The sequence below is a fragment of the Pyrgilauda ruficollis genome, unplaced genomic scaffold (genome assembly GCF_017590135.1).
Source record: "Pyrgilauda ruficollis isolate IOZ18807 unplaced genomic scaffold, ASM1759013v1 scaffold52, whole genome shotgun sequence".
In the NCBI taxonomy this organism is placed as follows: Eukaryota; Metazoa; Chordata; class Aves; order Passeriformes; family Passeridae; genus Pyrgilauda; species Pyrgilauda ruficollis.
Window position 1 is genome coordinate 872,922 of NW_024526822.1, and position 14,616 is coordinate 887,537.

At 55.6% G+C, this 14,616-nt stretch overlaps 1 protein-coding gene across 2 annotated transcripts in view; it reads left to right on the forward strand.

Moving 5' to 3' along the window:
* Positions 1–14,616, forward strand: part of ETS1 (ETS proto-oncogene 1, transcription factor) — a 75,260-nt gene that overhangs the window by 21,094 nt on the left and 39,550 nt on the right. Inside the window, exon 1 of one of the 2 annotated variants that reach the window (XM_041480552.1) lies at positions 9,643–9,915. The exons of the other annotated variant lie outside the window; for it this stretch is intronic. Coding sequence (XP_041336486.1) covers positions 9,846–9,915 — 70 coding nt within the window. The 5' untranslated portion in view covers positions 9,643–9,845. Of the gene's footprint in view, positions 1–9,642; positions 9,916–14,616 lie in introns of those variants that run through there. 2 annotated transcript variants of the gene reach the window in all.

Consider the following 14,616-nt stretch of genomic DNA (forward strand, 5'->3'; position numbering starts at 1 on the left):
CTCGTGTGTCTGGCAGCTCTGGCTGTGTTTCCACCCAGGCAAACAGCCACTCTGTGGAAGCAGGAGCAGTAATCAGACTGACAGGATAATGAGGCAGCCCAGTAGCTTTGCTTTGCCTTCTCCTTGTGCCGAGTCCCAGGCTGGGTGTCAGCTCAGTCCCCATATCTTGAGAAAAAAACCTCTCTTTTTCTCCCCTTTTCTCCTTGTTGCTGCCAAAACTGACAGATTGTTGGGCGGAAATCATCAATATTTTGTCAAAACCAAATCCAAATATTTCCAGCCAAACCTCAGCGTTTTCTGGTGCTGATGCACAAACAAATCTCCGTGGGAAATGCCAGCAGGGAAAGCAGATGGAGCAACGGGCTGCAGTGTTCTGCTGTCCTGGCTCTCTGCTTGGGATGTGTGGCTGAGGGGCTGCGAGGAGCAGGGTGGTTGAACCCAGGAGCTAAATTTGGGCTGCTCTGTGTTTATTCAGAGCACAGTGGTGTAAACAGTCATGCTCTGCTGGCCTGCACGAGCAGCCTGGCCTGGGCAGTTCATCCCACAGAGTCTGGAGTGCAGCAAGCACCGAAATTCCCTCCCTGCTTTCCAGGAGCAGGATGTGCTGCTTCACCCCAGCCACTCTGAGCTCAGGGAATGATTTGAGAGCTTTCACCCACCTGCTGCTGCCTGGCTGTGATCACCCTGCCCTTCTCCCCCCACATTTTCCCCCAGTCCCTGCCTTTAGCACAGCCATACTTCCACAGCCATCCCTCTTCCCAAATCTCTGCCCCGGGGTCTCACAGCTCCAGTGGCACTGGATCATGGTGGGAGGACTTTCCCCTCCACAGCCACCTGAAGTCAGGGTTTTTGGGGCTCTCCCACGCCTGCCAAGAGCACCTCGCCCTCACTGGCCATCGCTGCTGCTCCTCACTTCATTAGCACCAGGGATGTTTATAAATGGCAGGATAATATTTTTCGTTTCCAGTTTGGGTTTCCAGGGCAGCCACTTTCTGAAGCACTTAGGAAGTTTAGAGAAGACGAGGTTATATAAACCGTTTTTCCCCCCTGGGCCCTTATTAATCAAGTGCCTGTGGAGCCATTCCCAGAGCTTTGGGATCGAGGGCACTGGCTGGGTGAGGGGAGGCAGCTTTTTCTTGGCTCCTGCCCTTTATTTGGGAGTTTGGGATGAATGGAGCTCTCAGACCTGCCTGTGGGGTTTGAAGCTGCTGGAGGACTCAGGAGGCTGCTCCTGGGTTATGTTAAACTGGCTTTGGGGCTGGACTCCTGTGTAGCCCCTTCTGGGCCTTCGTGTGACACATGGCATCTCTTTTAATGATGTTTTTCCTGGCCCTGTGGATGCATCCCTGTAAAATTTGGTTATTTGGTGTAAAATCTTTGCATTTCCTGAGTGCAGGGCAAATATGATTTCAACAGCGTGCATCAGTTTGATCCCTGCGCTTATGCAGTGAACCCCTATGGCTGTGCACGTACACTGATTAATAATTCCCTGACACATTCCTAAAGCTTCCCAGCTTTTTCCTACCCAAGCTCCACCAGGAGGCACTCCCCAGGGTGGGTTTCAAAAGCAGGAGCCAGCTTTGGTTGCCATTAGAACAAAACCAAGCTCTGCCTCTTCCTCCTCCTCTGTGTCCTTCCTCCCACTGCCTCCTCTCCACAAGGGATGAGGAATGGGGATTTTCTGTTTGCCTTGGGTGGATGGAGCTCTGTCTGCAGCAGCAGGTCCAGCTGCTTCCAGCCTGGAGCCGCAGGTCCACAGGAAATCAGCTCATTAATCTGCTGCCCCACCTTCCCAGTCCTGCAGCCAGGCTCTCTCAGTGTGAAAATGATGATTGAAATAGCCAGAGGTGGGAAATGATGAATTTAAAGGGGGTAAAAGGGATATTTGCAACTATTGCTGACTGGGGCTTTGACAGAAGGGAGCTGAATTTCTTCCGGGTCTTGGGAGCGTGTGAGGAAAGGTGCTGAACATCTGGAGTGATTTAGGAGTTCTGGGCTGTTGTGCTGGAGCTCAGCCTGAGGAGCAGGGCTAGGATGGGGAGAAAATCCTGCCGTGGCTTTTGGCTCGAGCTGGTGCAGGTTGGGTGCTCAGAAGGTCCATGTCCACCTCCCCCAGGGATGGTTGTGGTGGCCCAGGACATGCCAGGCAGCCTTGGGGTGTTTGATCCATCATCTGAGTGGATTTTCTTCACTTCCCAGAACTCCTTTTCAGATTGGAAGGAAACTCCAAGCCCCAGAGGTTATTTTGCTTCATCTCACAGAACACAAATCAGCTTCCCAGCTTCCCTTTGGCCTCATCCTTATCCAAGACCTTCCCCTCCCACAGAATTCTCCTCAAGGAGGTGAACTAACTGGGTGAAAAGAGCTTGTTAACAAATTACTTTTAATAGGCCTTTTTTTCTTTTCTTTTCTCTTTTTTTTTTTTTTTTTTTCCATTTTGCAATTCCTTCCCATATTAAAAGTGCAAAAATAGAAAGTTTTAGCTCTGGTTGAATGACACAACATTTTCCTTGTTTATTTTCTTTCCACTGCTTTAACCCAATGAGAAGTGTGGGAAAAGGAAAAAAACCCTACAACAAACTGCTCTGTATCAGCCGGGAACATATTTAGAAAAAATATTTGCATCTGATTTTTTCTTCCAGCCACCAGCAAAGCATGAAAAATAATAAATAAATCATCTGTTTTCACGGCTTTTGCCACAGGCAGCTGGGAGGTGGATAGGGAAGCAGAGTGTGCTGAGCCCTCCTGGATCCCAGGATCTCTGCTCAACAGCTTCCTGAAGATGGGATGGGGGAATGGCTTCAGCCTGGAGCAGGGTGGGTTTGATGGGATGTTGGGAAGGAGTTAATCGCTGTCAGGGTGGGCAGGCCCTGGCACAAAGGAGCTGTGGCTGCCCCTGGATCCCTGGAAGTGTCCAAGGCCAGGCTGGACAGGGCTTGGAGCAGCCTGGGACAGTGGAACCCATGGCAAGGGTGGCACTGGATGAGGTGTAAGGTCCCTTAAAGCCCTGAAATCCGCGGTGCTGCTGCCCGTGGCTGTCCCGGGGTGACCGTGTCCCTCGGGAGCCGCAGTTCCCTGCCCAGCAGCTGTCTGTTCCCATTCACACCCGCAAGGATTTAGGACCTCGGCGAGCTAATCAGGAGACGCTCCCGGGGAGAGAGGCGTGTTATTTAATTAGCTGCACAATGGGCTGGCTGGTAGGCACGTGGTGGCTCTGATGGCAGGAGATAGATGTCCTTTTAGCCGGCCTAATTGTTGGGAAATAGCGGGGGCTTTGTTCAGCCCCAGCGTGGGCTCTGTGATCTCGCAGAGCCCAGGGGCTGCCCGCTTATAATTTTAGACAGATCTATTCAAGCCTGCCCTGCAGCGCGGGGCCGAACAAGCCGGGCATTGTTGTAGAGCCAGGAGCTGTGGCCAAGAAAACCACCCCGAAAAACCCAAACACGTGTAGGGAGGAATATTTCCCTGGCGTTATTCACTGCCAGGCCAGGTTGCCAAGCACGGACAATTGCGGGAGAGGAGGTTTCTAGCGCCGGGCGAGGGTTTTTCCTCTTTGAGCCGCATTGACAGGCGGATCCCTCATCCCGGAGTGATGCTGGGGGTGGATCAGGCAGAGCCTCTCTGGGGAGGGCAGCTCCAGGGCTGTGGTCTCATCCCGGAATTTCCATGCTCTAGGCACGGTGTAAGTGGGATAATCGTGCCCACCCCTGAATTATCTCTCTAGTGTGCACCTGTCACCTCATAGCCTTGGCAGGACAGTGATTTGGGATGGAGGGACCTTCCTTGGCTGCTGGATCGTGGTTGGTTGTGCCCTCCAGGGTCCTGTGGAACAAGGGATGGAAATCCCAGTTCTACGGGATTTCCATCACGGCCCCAGCCCCTGAGCTTTTCCTTTGTGGCTGCTGAGCTCCCAGCTCCTTGGGAAGGGAGAAAGTGTCATTAAAAAAAGGGATGGATGTACAAAGGTGGAAACATTGGCCAGGAATTAAACTTCCATGACTTGAACCCCTCTGTCCTGGCCCTGATGTTAATCCGAGGGTCCCTGCAGTCCTGTGGTTTATCTTCCTGGGCTGATCACTTCCAACTGGCTGCCAGCATGGGATTGTCCTGGTGGCTGCCACTTCTCAGGCTGTGGATTCTACACCAGAGCTTGGAGCTGGACTGACCTCCCTTGGGAGGTGCTGGTGTGTCTCTTGGACCTCGATAAAGTGAAACGTGACTGTCCCTCGGTGTTTGGTGAAGCAGTGGGTGGTGTTTTGGTGCTGATGGGTTTTTGAAAGATGGAAAGGGCAGATAAGCATCAGTGATCACAGTCTGGCTGTCAGGAGACCATTTATGAGCAGTGATTCCTTTGGCTCTCCTTTGCAATCCCTCCATGTATCCCAGGGAAGGGAATTTCAAGGGATTCAATTCAGTAAGGAGAGACTGGTCAATGCCAAGAGCGCAGCCACAAGCAGAGCTGTGCTGCTTAAACCTGAGCTGGCTGCTTTGTTTGTACTCTGAAGGAGAGAGATCTGAGGCCAGGAGATCTGAGCAAAGGCAAGAGAGGTGTCCTGCAGGTGGGATTTGATGTGTATTGGCTGCACGTGCTCGGTGTAATTGAGAATATTGGGAGTTCAACAGCAAAACCCTTCAGGATGTGTTTACCCAGAGCTCAGTGCTGTGACTTAGGGGAGCGGGAAGATGTCTGGAGAGCAAACAGGGCTGCAGAGCAGCTTTCGGGGATTTTCCATCCAGCCCCTACTTCCAGCAGGGACACGAGTGAGTGACAGCACCCCTGCCAGCTGGGTGCCACCATTCCCATTGGGATGGCATTGTCGGAGCCCGGAGCAGTTCCTCAGCTGCGGGATCAGCGCTTCTGGGAAGGCAAGAGCGGGAGGCACTTGGAGATGCTCGGGCAGCCTGAGGCTCGCTCGGGGTCCCGGGAGTGTGACAGGGCTGTGGCTGCCGCAGCCACGGGGCTCTGTGTGCCGAGCCCTGACCCCCGCTGGCCACAAAGCGGCTTTTGTGAGCCCTCCCCGCCGGGACTTAATGAGAGCAGGAGCCGCGGAGGCTCGGAGCCCGGGGACAGTCACTGACAGGAGGGCATTGTGGCCGCGATGGCTCGGGGCTGGGCCGGCCGGGGTGGGGATCCCAGCGGGAGCACTGCCCTGCTTCTCCTGCCCCCAGCGCCCAGCCTGCGGGACCCTCCGTGCCTCCAGCCCCGCAGCGAGGAGACCCCAGGGGGGTACAGCCATCACCTCGGGTATGGCCATTGTCTGGGGTACGGCCATCACCTGGGGTACGGCCATTGTCTGGGGTACGGCCATCACCTGGGGTACGGCCATCGTCTGGGGTACGGCCATCGTCTGGGGTACGGCCATCGTCTGGGGTACGGCCATCACCTGGGGTACGGCTATCGTCTGGGGTACGGCCATCGTCTGGGGTACGGCCATCACCTCCGGGACCCTGCTCTGGGGGCGGCCCGGCTCCCGCAGCCTGCCCAGGGCACACGCAGGAGGTGCCACTAACGAGCTCTTCTTCCATGCCCGAGCCAAAAACGGGAGGCTGGAGTCAGCAGGGCTAACCCAGCCTCCTCTGACCAAAAGTCTCCAATACTTCCCAGCTATTACGGCGCTTGAAAGAATTTCTCGTATCATTTTAAATTCCAGGAAAGGTATATCCCAGGGGAACGGCTGCGGCAGCTGCCTGCTCTTTCCTCTCATTGCACAGAGCCACCTCCACACCCAGGGCCACCTCCCTGCTCTTTCCTTTCTTGGAGTGGTGGCTGCTGCTCCTTCCAACAATGTCCCCGCTATGATAAATCCTTTCATGTCTCCGTTTCTCCCTGGAATTGCAGGACTTTTTTTTTTTTTTTTTTTTTTTTTTTTTTTTTTTTTTTTTTTTTTTTTTTTTTTTGTTTTTTTTTTTTTTTTTTTTTTTTTTTTTCTTTTTCCTTTCCCCTTTGCTCCTGATTTTTGTCTCATGCCCTCTGGGTATTGTTTACTTGACAAAACATCAAACCCAATCTCTGACCGCTCGTGGTCATTAAAAATCCCATGGCAGTTTTGGGGAAGGCTCCAATTTGGCTAATTATGTTCTGCCATAAATATCCCCCTGCAGTTTTAATTGGATATGGTGTTCTTCATTTCCTGACCATTACAGCTGGGTGGATGCTCCACGTTATTACGTGGCCGTTGTATTCACCCCATGTTTTGGTAGCAGCAGTGCTCGGAAAAGCTCCCTCTCCAGACCAGAAGTTACACCTAATTCCTGCTGGAATGAGAATGGGGAAGTGCGAGGGAAAGGAGAATCCGGCCCAGCTCCACGGCATCTGAAGGAGAGCCAGCAGCTGCCCTGGGCTGGGACAGGAGTGAATTTGGCCGTGGAGAAGTGAAAGAGCCATCCCAGCCAGGAGAGAGGTCATGGAAGAGGCGTCCTCTCGTTCGGAAATCACAGCAAAGGCTCCGCTCTCCTAACACCTTTCCTCAGTGCTAAATGAATAAGAATTATTCTTGTTCTGTTAACCCAAGGTTAGTCAGCGGCCCTGGGAACAATGGGGCATTACTGCCCATCCCCTCTTTGTTCGCAGCAGTTGCAGACAGTGGGGCTGCGCTGCGGAGGGAGGGCAGATGGTTATCGCCCATCTTTGGGCTGCAGGGCCGTTCTCCAGCCCGGCATCCTCCCTCCCGGACGGAGCCTGAAAGGATATTCACGTTCCTAACGACACAGTGGAAAGCGAGGCTGAGACTTGGATGGAGAAGAGGAAAGATTTTCCTAAAGCCTGTGAGCAGCAAATAGAAACCAGTTGCTGAGGCGAAGTCATGTTTGGCAGGTCTTGGACTCGGAATGGTCACATCCCAGCTGAAGAAACTAATCAATGGATTCCTTCCATGCCTTCTGCGAACACTGAGCCATTGAGCGGCTCAGCTGGAGCTCAGAGCCAGGGCTTTCATGTTGCAGCTCTGAAGTGAACACAAATTAAGGCGGCTGCTGGGATGGAGTTCGAAGGAGAGATTCAGCTGCCCTGGGAGGAAACCTCTGTCTGCAGCCACTCTCTTCTCTTCCTCCCCTTTGGGGATTTTCGTCCTGGTGTTACTTTTGGAAGCATTTCTAGTTTCCGTGTGTAGGGGTTGCCATGCATTGCACCAGCAAAATGGAACACAGGTTTGGGGAGGCACAAGGGGGTGAGGCACAGCTCAGAACTCCTCTGCAGCTGTCCTGCACCAAGCTGGGCTCAGTGTCATCGGCTTTGTGGAATCAGGGCTCAGCCGGGATGCCAGGAGGGTGTGGATGCCTCCTAATAAAAACCACACAAGCTGTGAGAAAGGTCTTTATTAGAGCCTCTGTCCTGGTCCAGAAGAGAAGGATCTCCAGTACAGGTGCCCTGGAGTTCAGCCAGTCCTCCAGACTGTAACACTGCAGGAGCAGCTGAGCCAAAAGCATCACCCTGGGGGGGCAAGGCTAAAGCAGAGACACCTCAGGGCACCCGCTGCCTCCTCTTGCTGCACCTCAATCTGTGGCAGCTCCCTCCAGGGCCTGTCTGCCCAGGAGAGCCTTGTGCTGTGTGCCACCAGCAGCCTGTCCCAGCCTGTGTTTGGGCAAGTCCCAGTGACCCCGCCGCGCCTCCTGCTCTGTTTCGGTCCGGGGGTTGTGGTTTGCTGCAGCCGCGCTCCGAGCGGGGCGAACGATCCACCCGGGGGGTCATTTCCATACGGTTGGGACCGCAGGTGCTTTCTGATGGCTCCGTCCGCAGCTGCACAAACCGGCACCCGCAGCAGCCCCCTCCCCTCCCTGCCGCGGGATCCCAGCCCGGGAGCGCCGGAAGGGAAGGCAAGGGAAGGGAAGGGGCTGGGGGCTCTGATAACTGCATCAGGTTTCTCTGCCCAAGCCTGCTCTGGAGGGATCAGAGATCAGATAGAAAGGCAGCTGTTTTTCCTGAATCGCCTTCTGATTTTCAACTAGAAACGTTCTGCTAAATCTCCTCTCTGTAGTTTCTTCCTTCAATCGTTGCTGTACAGGGAGGAAAGAAACCCAAACCCAGGGCAGGTGCAAGCACATGATCCTGTCCCAGGGAGGGACCACATTTTATCCTTGCAGCAATCTTCTTTCCACCTTCGGATTTCCAGGTTCATTCCTGTGGTAGGTTTCAAAGCACCAGCTGCGGTTTCCAGCCCTGTGCTCTGCCTGAGCTCAGGTTCTCTTGAGCCCTAGGGAATCAGTGGAGGGAGGTTTTTCATCACAGCAAATCGCTGGTCCCACTCCACTGCTGCAGGAATAGGTTGTCCAGAACTGAGCTTGCGAGTAAATTGGAAACAAGATTGCCTGAAAAATTGGGGTTGTGGGAGGCTGTCACTGGGTGAGGAAGATGAACTTGGGGCTGGAGCTCCCTGCCCAGCTTTACCAGCTTTCAGCCTTCCTGCTGCTCGACCTGCCTGCCTTCGCAAAGCCGTGTGTGCAGCCAGAGCTGCCTCTCCTTGTCTGGCCCCGGCAACCTCGCAGCTTCTTTCAGTTGCACAAACTCCCCTGCTATAAATACGCCGTGGTGGCTGACAAAGGCCCCGCTGCAGAAGCGAAATAATCGGAGCTGCAGCATTTGCTTCTGCAGCTCATCTTCTGGGGCCTCGGGAGGTTTCAGGGTTGTTTGCAAGTGGGACCCTCGTCCATCCTAAGGGCTGGGCAGTGACTGTGACCCCGGGCAGCTGCTCCTACAGGGCTGTGGTCACTTGAGCCCATCTTCGATGAGAGCAGCCTGATCTGTGCTGTAGTCGGAAGCTGTTAAAGACTTTCGGAGTGACAGAACCACAAAAGCTGGTTGCTAATGACTTTTTTTCTCCGTACCGGTAAGCTGACATCTGTGAGTCATACTCTCCTTCTGGTGTGCCGTTTGTGGTCTCAAGTTTGTGCTACCTAAATACAATCAAACAGATTTCATGTGAAAACCGATATTCTTCTGTTAACTCCATGCTGTGCTGGCATGACACTCATCTTGCATCTTCAAGATGCTTTTTATCCAGTCAGTGCCTCACTCTCTTTAGCCTCCCACCTCTACCAGGCAGGCCAGGAGCAGCCACCCCTGGCTGTCACCCACAATGTGCACAATGTGCCCTGCTGTGCCCTGGCTGTGCCCCTGAGTTTGGATGTGCTTGTGGGTGGGAGAGGATCAGGCTGCTCCAGCCAGGATGATGGGAATGTGAAGGGGAGATGGAGATGTGAGGAGATGATGTGAGCATGAAGGGGTGATGGGAGCCGAAGGGGTGAGTGTAAAAGGCAGCGCTTCATGTCGAGACAGGCAGGGTGAACACAACTGGCCCGGTTTCAAGAACCATCGGGTTTGGGCAGGGGCTCCAGCCAGGGCTGCCTGCAGCCAGCGTGCTCAAACTCTTATCCCGTCGTGTTTGGGGGCTGGGCTGCGAGCAGAGGTCGGGGCGGAGGCGGCCTGGATGCTCTGTCCCCTCCGTCCCCGGACCCCCGTTCCCCTCGGCAGCGCCGGCTCCGCTCCCCGTAGCGCCGGGGGCCGGGGCCGCCTCCGGGGCGGGGCGGGGCGGGTCCCTGTGCCGCTGTCACCGCTCGGGGCCGGCCCAGCGCCCTCCCCTCGGCTCAGCCCGGCCGGGGCGGCGGCGGCGGGGACGGGTGAAGCGGAGCGGAGCGGGGAGCGCAGCGCAGGCGGGAGCGGAGCGAGGGAGCGCGGAAGGAAGGAAGGAAGGAGGAGGAGGAGAAGCAGGAGGAGGAGGAGAAGGAGGAAGAGCAGCGGGAGGAGGAGGCAGAGCCGGCCGCGCTGCCCCGGGCGCCCCGCTCCGCGCTCGGCGGGGCTCAGCCGCCGCCCCCCGCTCCCGGCGCGACGCCCCCGCGGCGCTACCCCAGCCATGAAGGCGGCGGTGGATCTCACCATCATCAAGACGGAGAAGGTGGACATCGAGCTCTTCCCGTCCCCCGGTGAGCGCCGTGTCCCCTCCGCGCAGCCCCATCCCCTTCTCCCGGCGAAGGCGGCGGCGGGAGAGGTTTGGCCGGGCGGGAGAGGTTTGGCCGGGGGGGAGAGGCTGGACCGCTGGGGCAGGGCTGGTCAGAGAGGTCGGTGTGGGGTTTTTTGGGGATGTCTTTCGGAAGGGAACACGGAGCGCACCCCAAGTCTCAGCGCAGCGGCGCCGCCCGGGCTCTGCCCGCTGCCGAAGGCGAATTGACTTTCCGAGCGCTTTTATGACTTTCCATCCCCCTCCTTTTCTTAAAATCCATCCCGCCGCCCCTCCAGCCTCCTTCCCTCGCGCTCCTGGCATCCTTGCCGGGATGTAGGGAAGCCCGTCCGGCGGGCAGGCAGGAGAGATGCGCTCCCGGGGCTCGTCGCCCGTTCCCATCCTTAGCTGGGATGTGAGTTCCCCCATCCCTGGCTGGAAATGTCTTGTGTGGTCCAAGCCCTCGTGGTATTTGGGAAACACAACTCCAGTGCTAAATACTCTGGATTTAGCGCGTTTAATCCAGGAAAGCCCGCCGCTTTGATTTTTTTTTTTCGCCCTTCTGGAGCTGGAGAAATGGGTGGAGAGAGGGTGCAGAGAGCAACACGTTACTGAAGGGAGGCGAGAAGGGGTTTTTGTGTGTTGTAGCGGGGTGAGTTCAGCTGCTGCTGGCTGTGGTTACTGCTCCGAGCCGAGCCTGACCAGAATAAGGGCTGCTGTTCACACACTGGTGGCGTCTGGCTGCTCGCTGACCCCGGGCGCTCAACTCCTCTCTGCCCTGCCCAGGCGAGGTGGAGGATGGAGTTTGGAGGACCCGCAGGAAAAACAAAAAGCAGCCCTTTTTTCTGCATTAAACGAGTCCTGTTGCTTCATCTCTCCCTGCTGCAATTCCCACCGCGCCAAACTGGAAGTGTGCTGGGTTTTGTGCAGCACCGGTGCGGCGAAGAAAATCAAATTAAAGATTGAGTTGTACATTTCTCTGCCGGTTAGGAAGTTTCTAGGAAAGCCAGAAGGGAGGCACAGCTCCCGCAGGCATTGGCATTTTGGGCTGCGTGTGGAAATAAAATGACAGCTGAGTGCTGGAGCCGCACAGGGGTTAGTGCTTCGACTTCAGTAGATGCTGGTGCAGCATCAGCTGGGCTGCAGAGAGCTCCGAAGGCAGCACCCACTGGCCATCAGCCGTCCATGGGCTCCGCAGTGTCCAGCGCAGGAGTCTCCCTCGGCATCCCTCCTCCCGCCCTCCCCGGCCACAGGGAGCACCCTGTGCTGGTCAGAGGATGCCAGTGCTCCCTGCCCTGGCAGCAGGACTGAGCCTGGCTCCCGGGGTGGGCTGGCGAGCGCCAGGCTTCAAAGTGCCCGAAGGATGCTAAGAATGCACCTACGCAGCTGAAATGAGAGGCTGGAGAGGAGCTGAGGACCTGCTTGTGCCTATTTCCTAAAACTTTGGCGAAGACTCATTCCTCCCTTCAGCCCCCGGGGGCAGCCTGTTTGTTCGGAGGGGAGGAAAACGGGATACGAATAAACACCTGAACCATCAGGGTGGGTGGGGTTTGCTTTTCACTCCAGAGTAAAGTATCTGTTAAAATTTGCACTCTCCTGGGGTGGGTGAGAGCTCTCACAGAGGCTCTGGGTGTCTGGAGCAGTGGAATTCCCTGGTGCCTGAAGGGAGGACTCGGAGTTTCATCCTGCCTTAATTTCGTTTTCTTCTGTCTCTGAAAGCTCTTCTGCGGCTGATGTCAGCAAAATGCTCTTAGAGCTGACCCAAAGTTTAAACTTGGGCAGGAAGAGCGCTGAAAAACACGAACCCAAGAGGTAGAAAAGCGCTGCCCCCCCATCGGCCTCAGCTGCAGCCGCTCCTGTGCTGGTGGCTGCGCTCGCTGGGAGCCACAAAGGTCAGCGCTGTCAATTAGCTGGCTTAACCTCATTTCCCCTCCAACTCGGAGAGAAAAAAGCTGCAGCTTTCTGGTTTGGTGGGATTGATGGTGAGGGAAGGAGTATGGATGCTGCTGGGTTGTGTTCCTGGGATCCAGCCAGGGGAGGAGGGAACATCGTTTCTCTGCTCCTGGAGGGCTCATCTGCTCCCCGATGGTTCCTTCAGCCCTGAATCCACCACCAAATGTTCCCATCGTCCTTAATTCCAAAATGGGGTAAGAAGGACTCCAGCCCCTTGTCCCATTCGTCCTTAATTCCAAAATGGGCTAAGTTCCCATCGTCCTTAAGTCCAAAATGGGGTAAGAAGGACTCCAGCCCCTTGTCCCATCACAAAGCAGCGGTGCCAATGTGATCCGGGGGGTTAACCTCGGGCAGGGAGGGCCCTGCAGCCAGAGGGTTTCAGCTGTGCAGGATGTTTGATGTGCCAGGTGCCTGATGCCCCGTGAAACTCTGTCCCCTCACCCCCCAAACCAAACCCTGCTCCATCTCACACCTCTGCCTGCAAAACTTCGGGGAGATTTGTGGTGTCCAAAGGGTTTAAAAATAACCTGGAAGGGATGTGGAGCTGTAGAAAGCTTCCAAAGCCAAATCCTCCCCCTCCAGCCCCGCTATTACCAGCAGGAATGTGTGAGTGAGATGAGCAGGGCAGAGCCAGAACCCCATGGGGGTGGGTTCTCCTTCAGGACACAATTCTATGTGCGTGAATATTCTTAGGAGGATGTGATGGAAGGGTGGTAACATCACTTGTGGTTGTACATACATGGCTGATGCACCAATGGCTTGGTGGGACGATTTCTGAGACAGTAAAACCCCAAACCACACAAAATTCAACCCCAAGGGAACTTCACCTGGGGGCTGACGAACTGCCCTCCACAAATCACTTTGCTTCCTGCAGCTCGGCCAAGCTGCATTTGCTGCCTGTGGGCAGACTGGGAAGCACCTCCAGCCCTGCTGGGAGCTGGGGGGTGGAACTGGGGCTCCCAGTGCTCATTTCTGGCTCAGGAAGCTGCAGGTTTGCGTCCCCCGAGGTACCAGAGCAGGGCTGTAATCCCAGGTGTCGTTCTTGGGCATCCCAGGTGGAGCAGGGATGCCAAACTCCCCATCCTACATCCAGCCCTCCTTTCCCTGGAGGTGTGTTATGTGAGCAGGGTGGGATTTGTTCCTGGAAAAAGGATTTGCTCCGTGCACACGCAGCACAGAAATCCGGGCTTTTTGGCTCTTCCCATGCCTACCCTGAGGACAGCTGGGACATGGACACGTTGTTTCCATTGGCCTGTGCGTGGGTGGCATCCCAGGGGTGTGTTTTTATCTGGCAAGAGCTTTTCCCTCTGTTTAGGATTTGGGACAGCATCAGTTAGGGATGAAGCAAGATTTTCCCTTCCAACCCAAACCTCTGTAAGGTTCTGGTTCTCCTGCTGTGGTGGTGCAGGTACAGGGAAGCTGCTTTGGGATGCAGGACCTGCCTGGATCGTGCTTCTCCCCCTTTCCACAGCCAGGTCCGGCTTTGCTTTCGTTTTCAGCACAGACAAATACGGGAGTTCACATTTAAAGCGAGCCTGGCAAACGCAGAGCTCCTCCACAGAGCCTTGCCACGGGCAAGTGGCAAAGAAAATCCCCCTTCTTCAGGTTTTAGGAGGGGGATCCTTCATTCTGTCCTCTGCCTTGTGTTGGGAGGACAAGTTTGCAGCCAGCCCTGGCTCCAGGTCATGGAATGGGGTCACAGCAGAATCAGCCCGACCAACGGGGGTCAGTTTGCTGAGCTGCTCGGGGTAAAAGTGCTCAGGGACTTGGGACATTATTCTCATTATTCTCAAAAAGACAGGTCTGATCCTGCGTTATCCTCGCAGGGCTGAGCCCTCCCTCCAACTGTGTCAGCTGCTGTGTGACTCAGTTTCCCTGCTGCCGATGGGCGCTGGCTCCTGCATGGCCGCGTTTTCTTTCCGTGCGGGGTAAAACACAGAAGAGAGAGCCCCAGCATTTCCCTCCCTGCTCTGGCACCTTCTCTGTCCCCCTCTGCCTCACTGGCGCTGGGAGGGCGCTCACCTGTGCTCCCGGGGACGCACAGGATGCCAGAGCCTGGGGAAAGGAAAGCACCGATTGGTGTTTCCAGGGATGCAGGGAATCGCAGCCGCATCTTTTGGAATGCTTTGCCCTGCAGTGCAGCCGAGGTGAGAGCCGGGCTCGGCTGGGATGCTCTGTGTGGGCTGGAATGATCAGCAGCGAGGCTGAGGCTCAGCAGTGGAGGGCTTGGGGCCGCTCTCGCATTTTCGGTGCTGATTGCCTGCGGAGGAGGTGAGAACTCAGCTGAAGAAGAGCAATTACCTCTGTATGCGCTGACAAAATGCCCATTACTGTGGTATCCAGCCGGGATGCGGGAATGAGAGGTTCCCAGGAGGGGGGTCTGGCTGCACTTGGCTGCCACCAGCTTTAAGTTTTTTAGTGTCAGCTTCCCACCAAAGCTCTGAAAAGGGGTGGAAAGAGGCTAGCTCACGGAGCTGTCCTTCAGGGACACATCCACCAAGCACATCCCTGGTTTTTAACCTGGATATGGGAGGGGAGATTTCCAGGGAACAGGAGCAAACCCGATTCCTTTCACGTTTCCATCCTGAGCTCCCCAAAGCACGCACCAAGTGTGTAATTACAGTGTCGTTACATGAAGTGGCCCCTAATTTGCCATGTAATTACAGCGTGCCATGCTTTGATGGGCCTTACAGAATGCAGGGATAACACAGGCTCAGCTGGAATGCTGCACTCC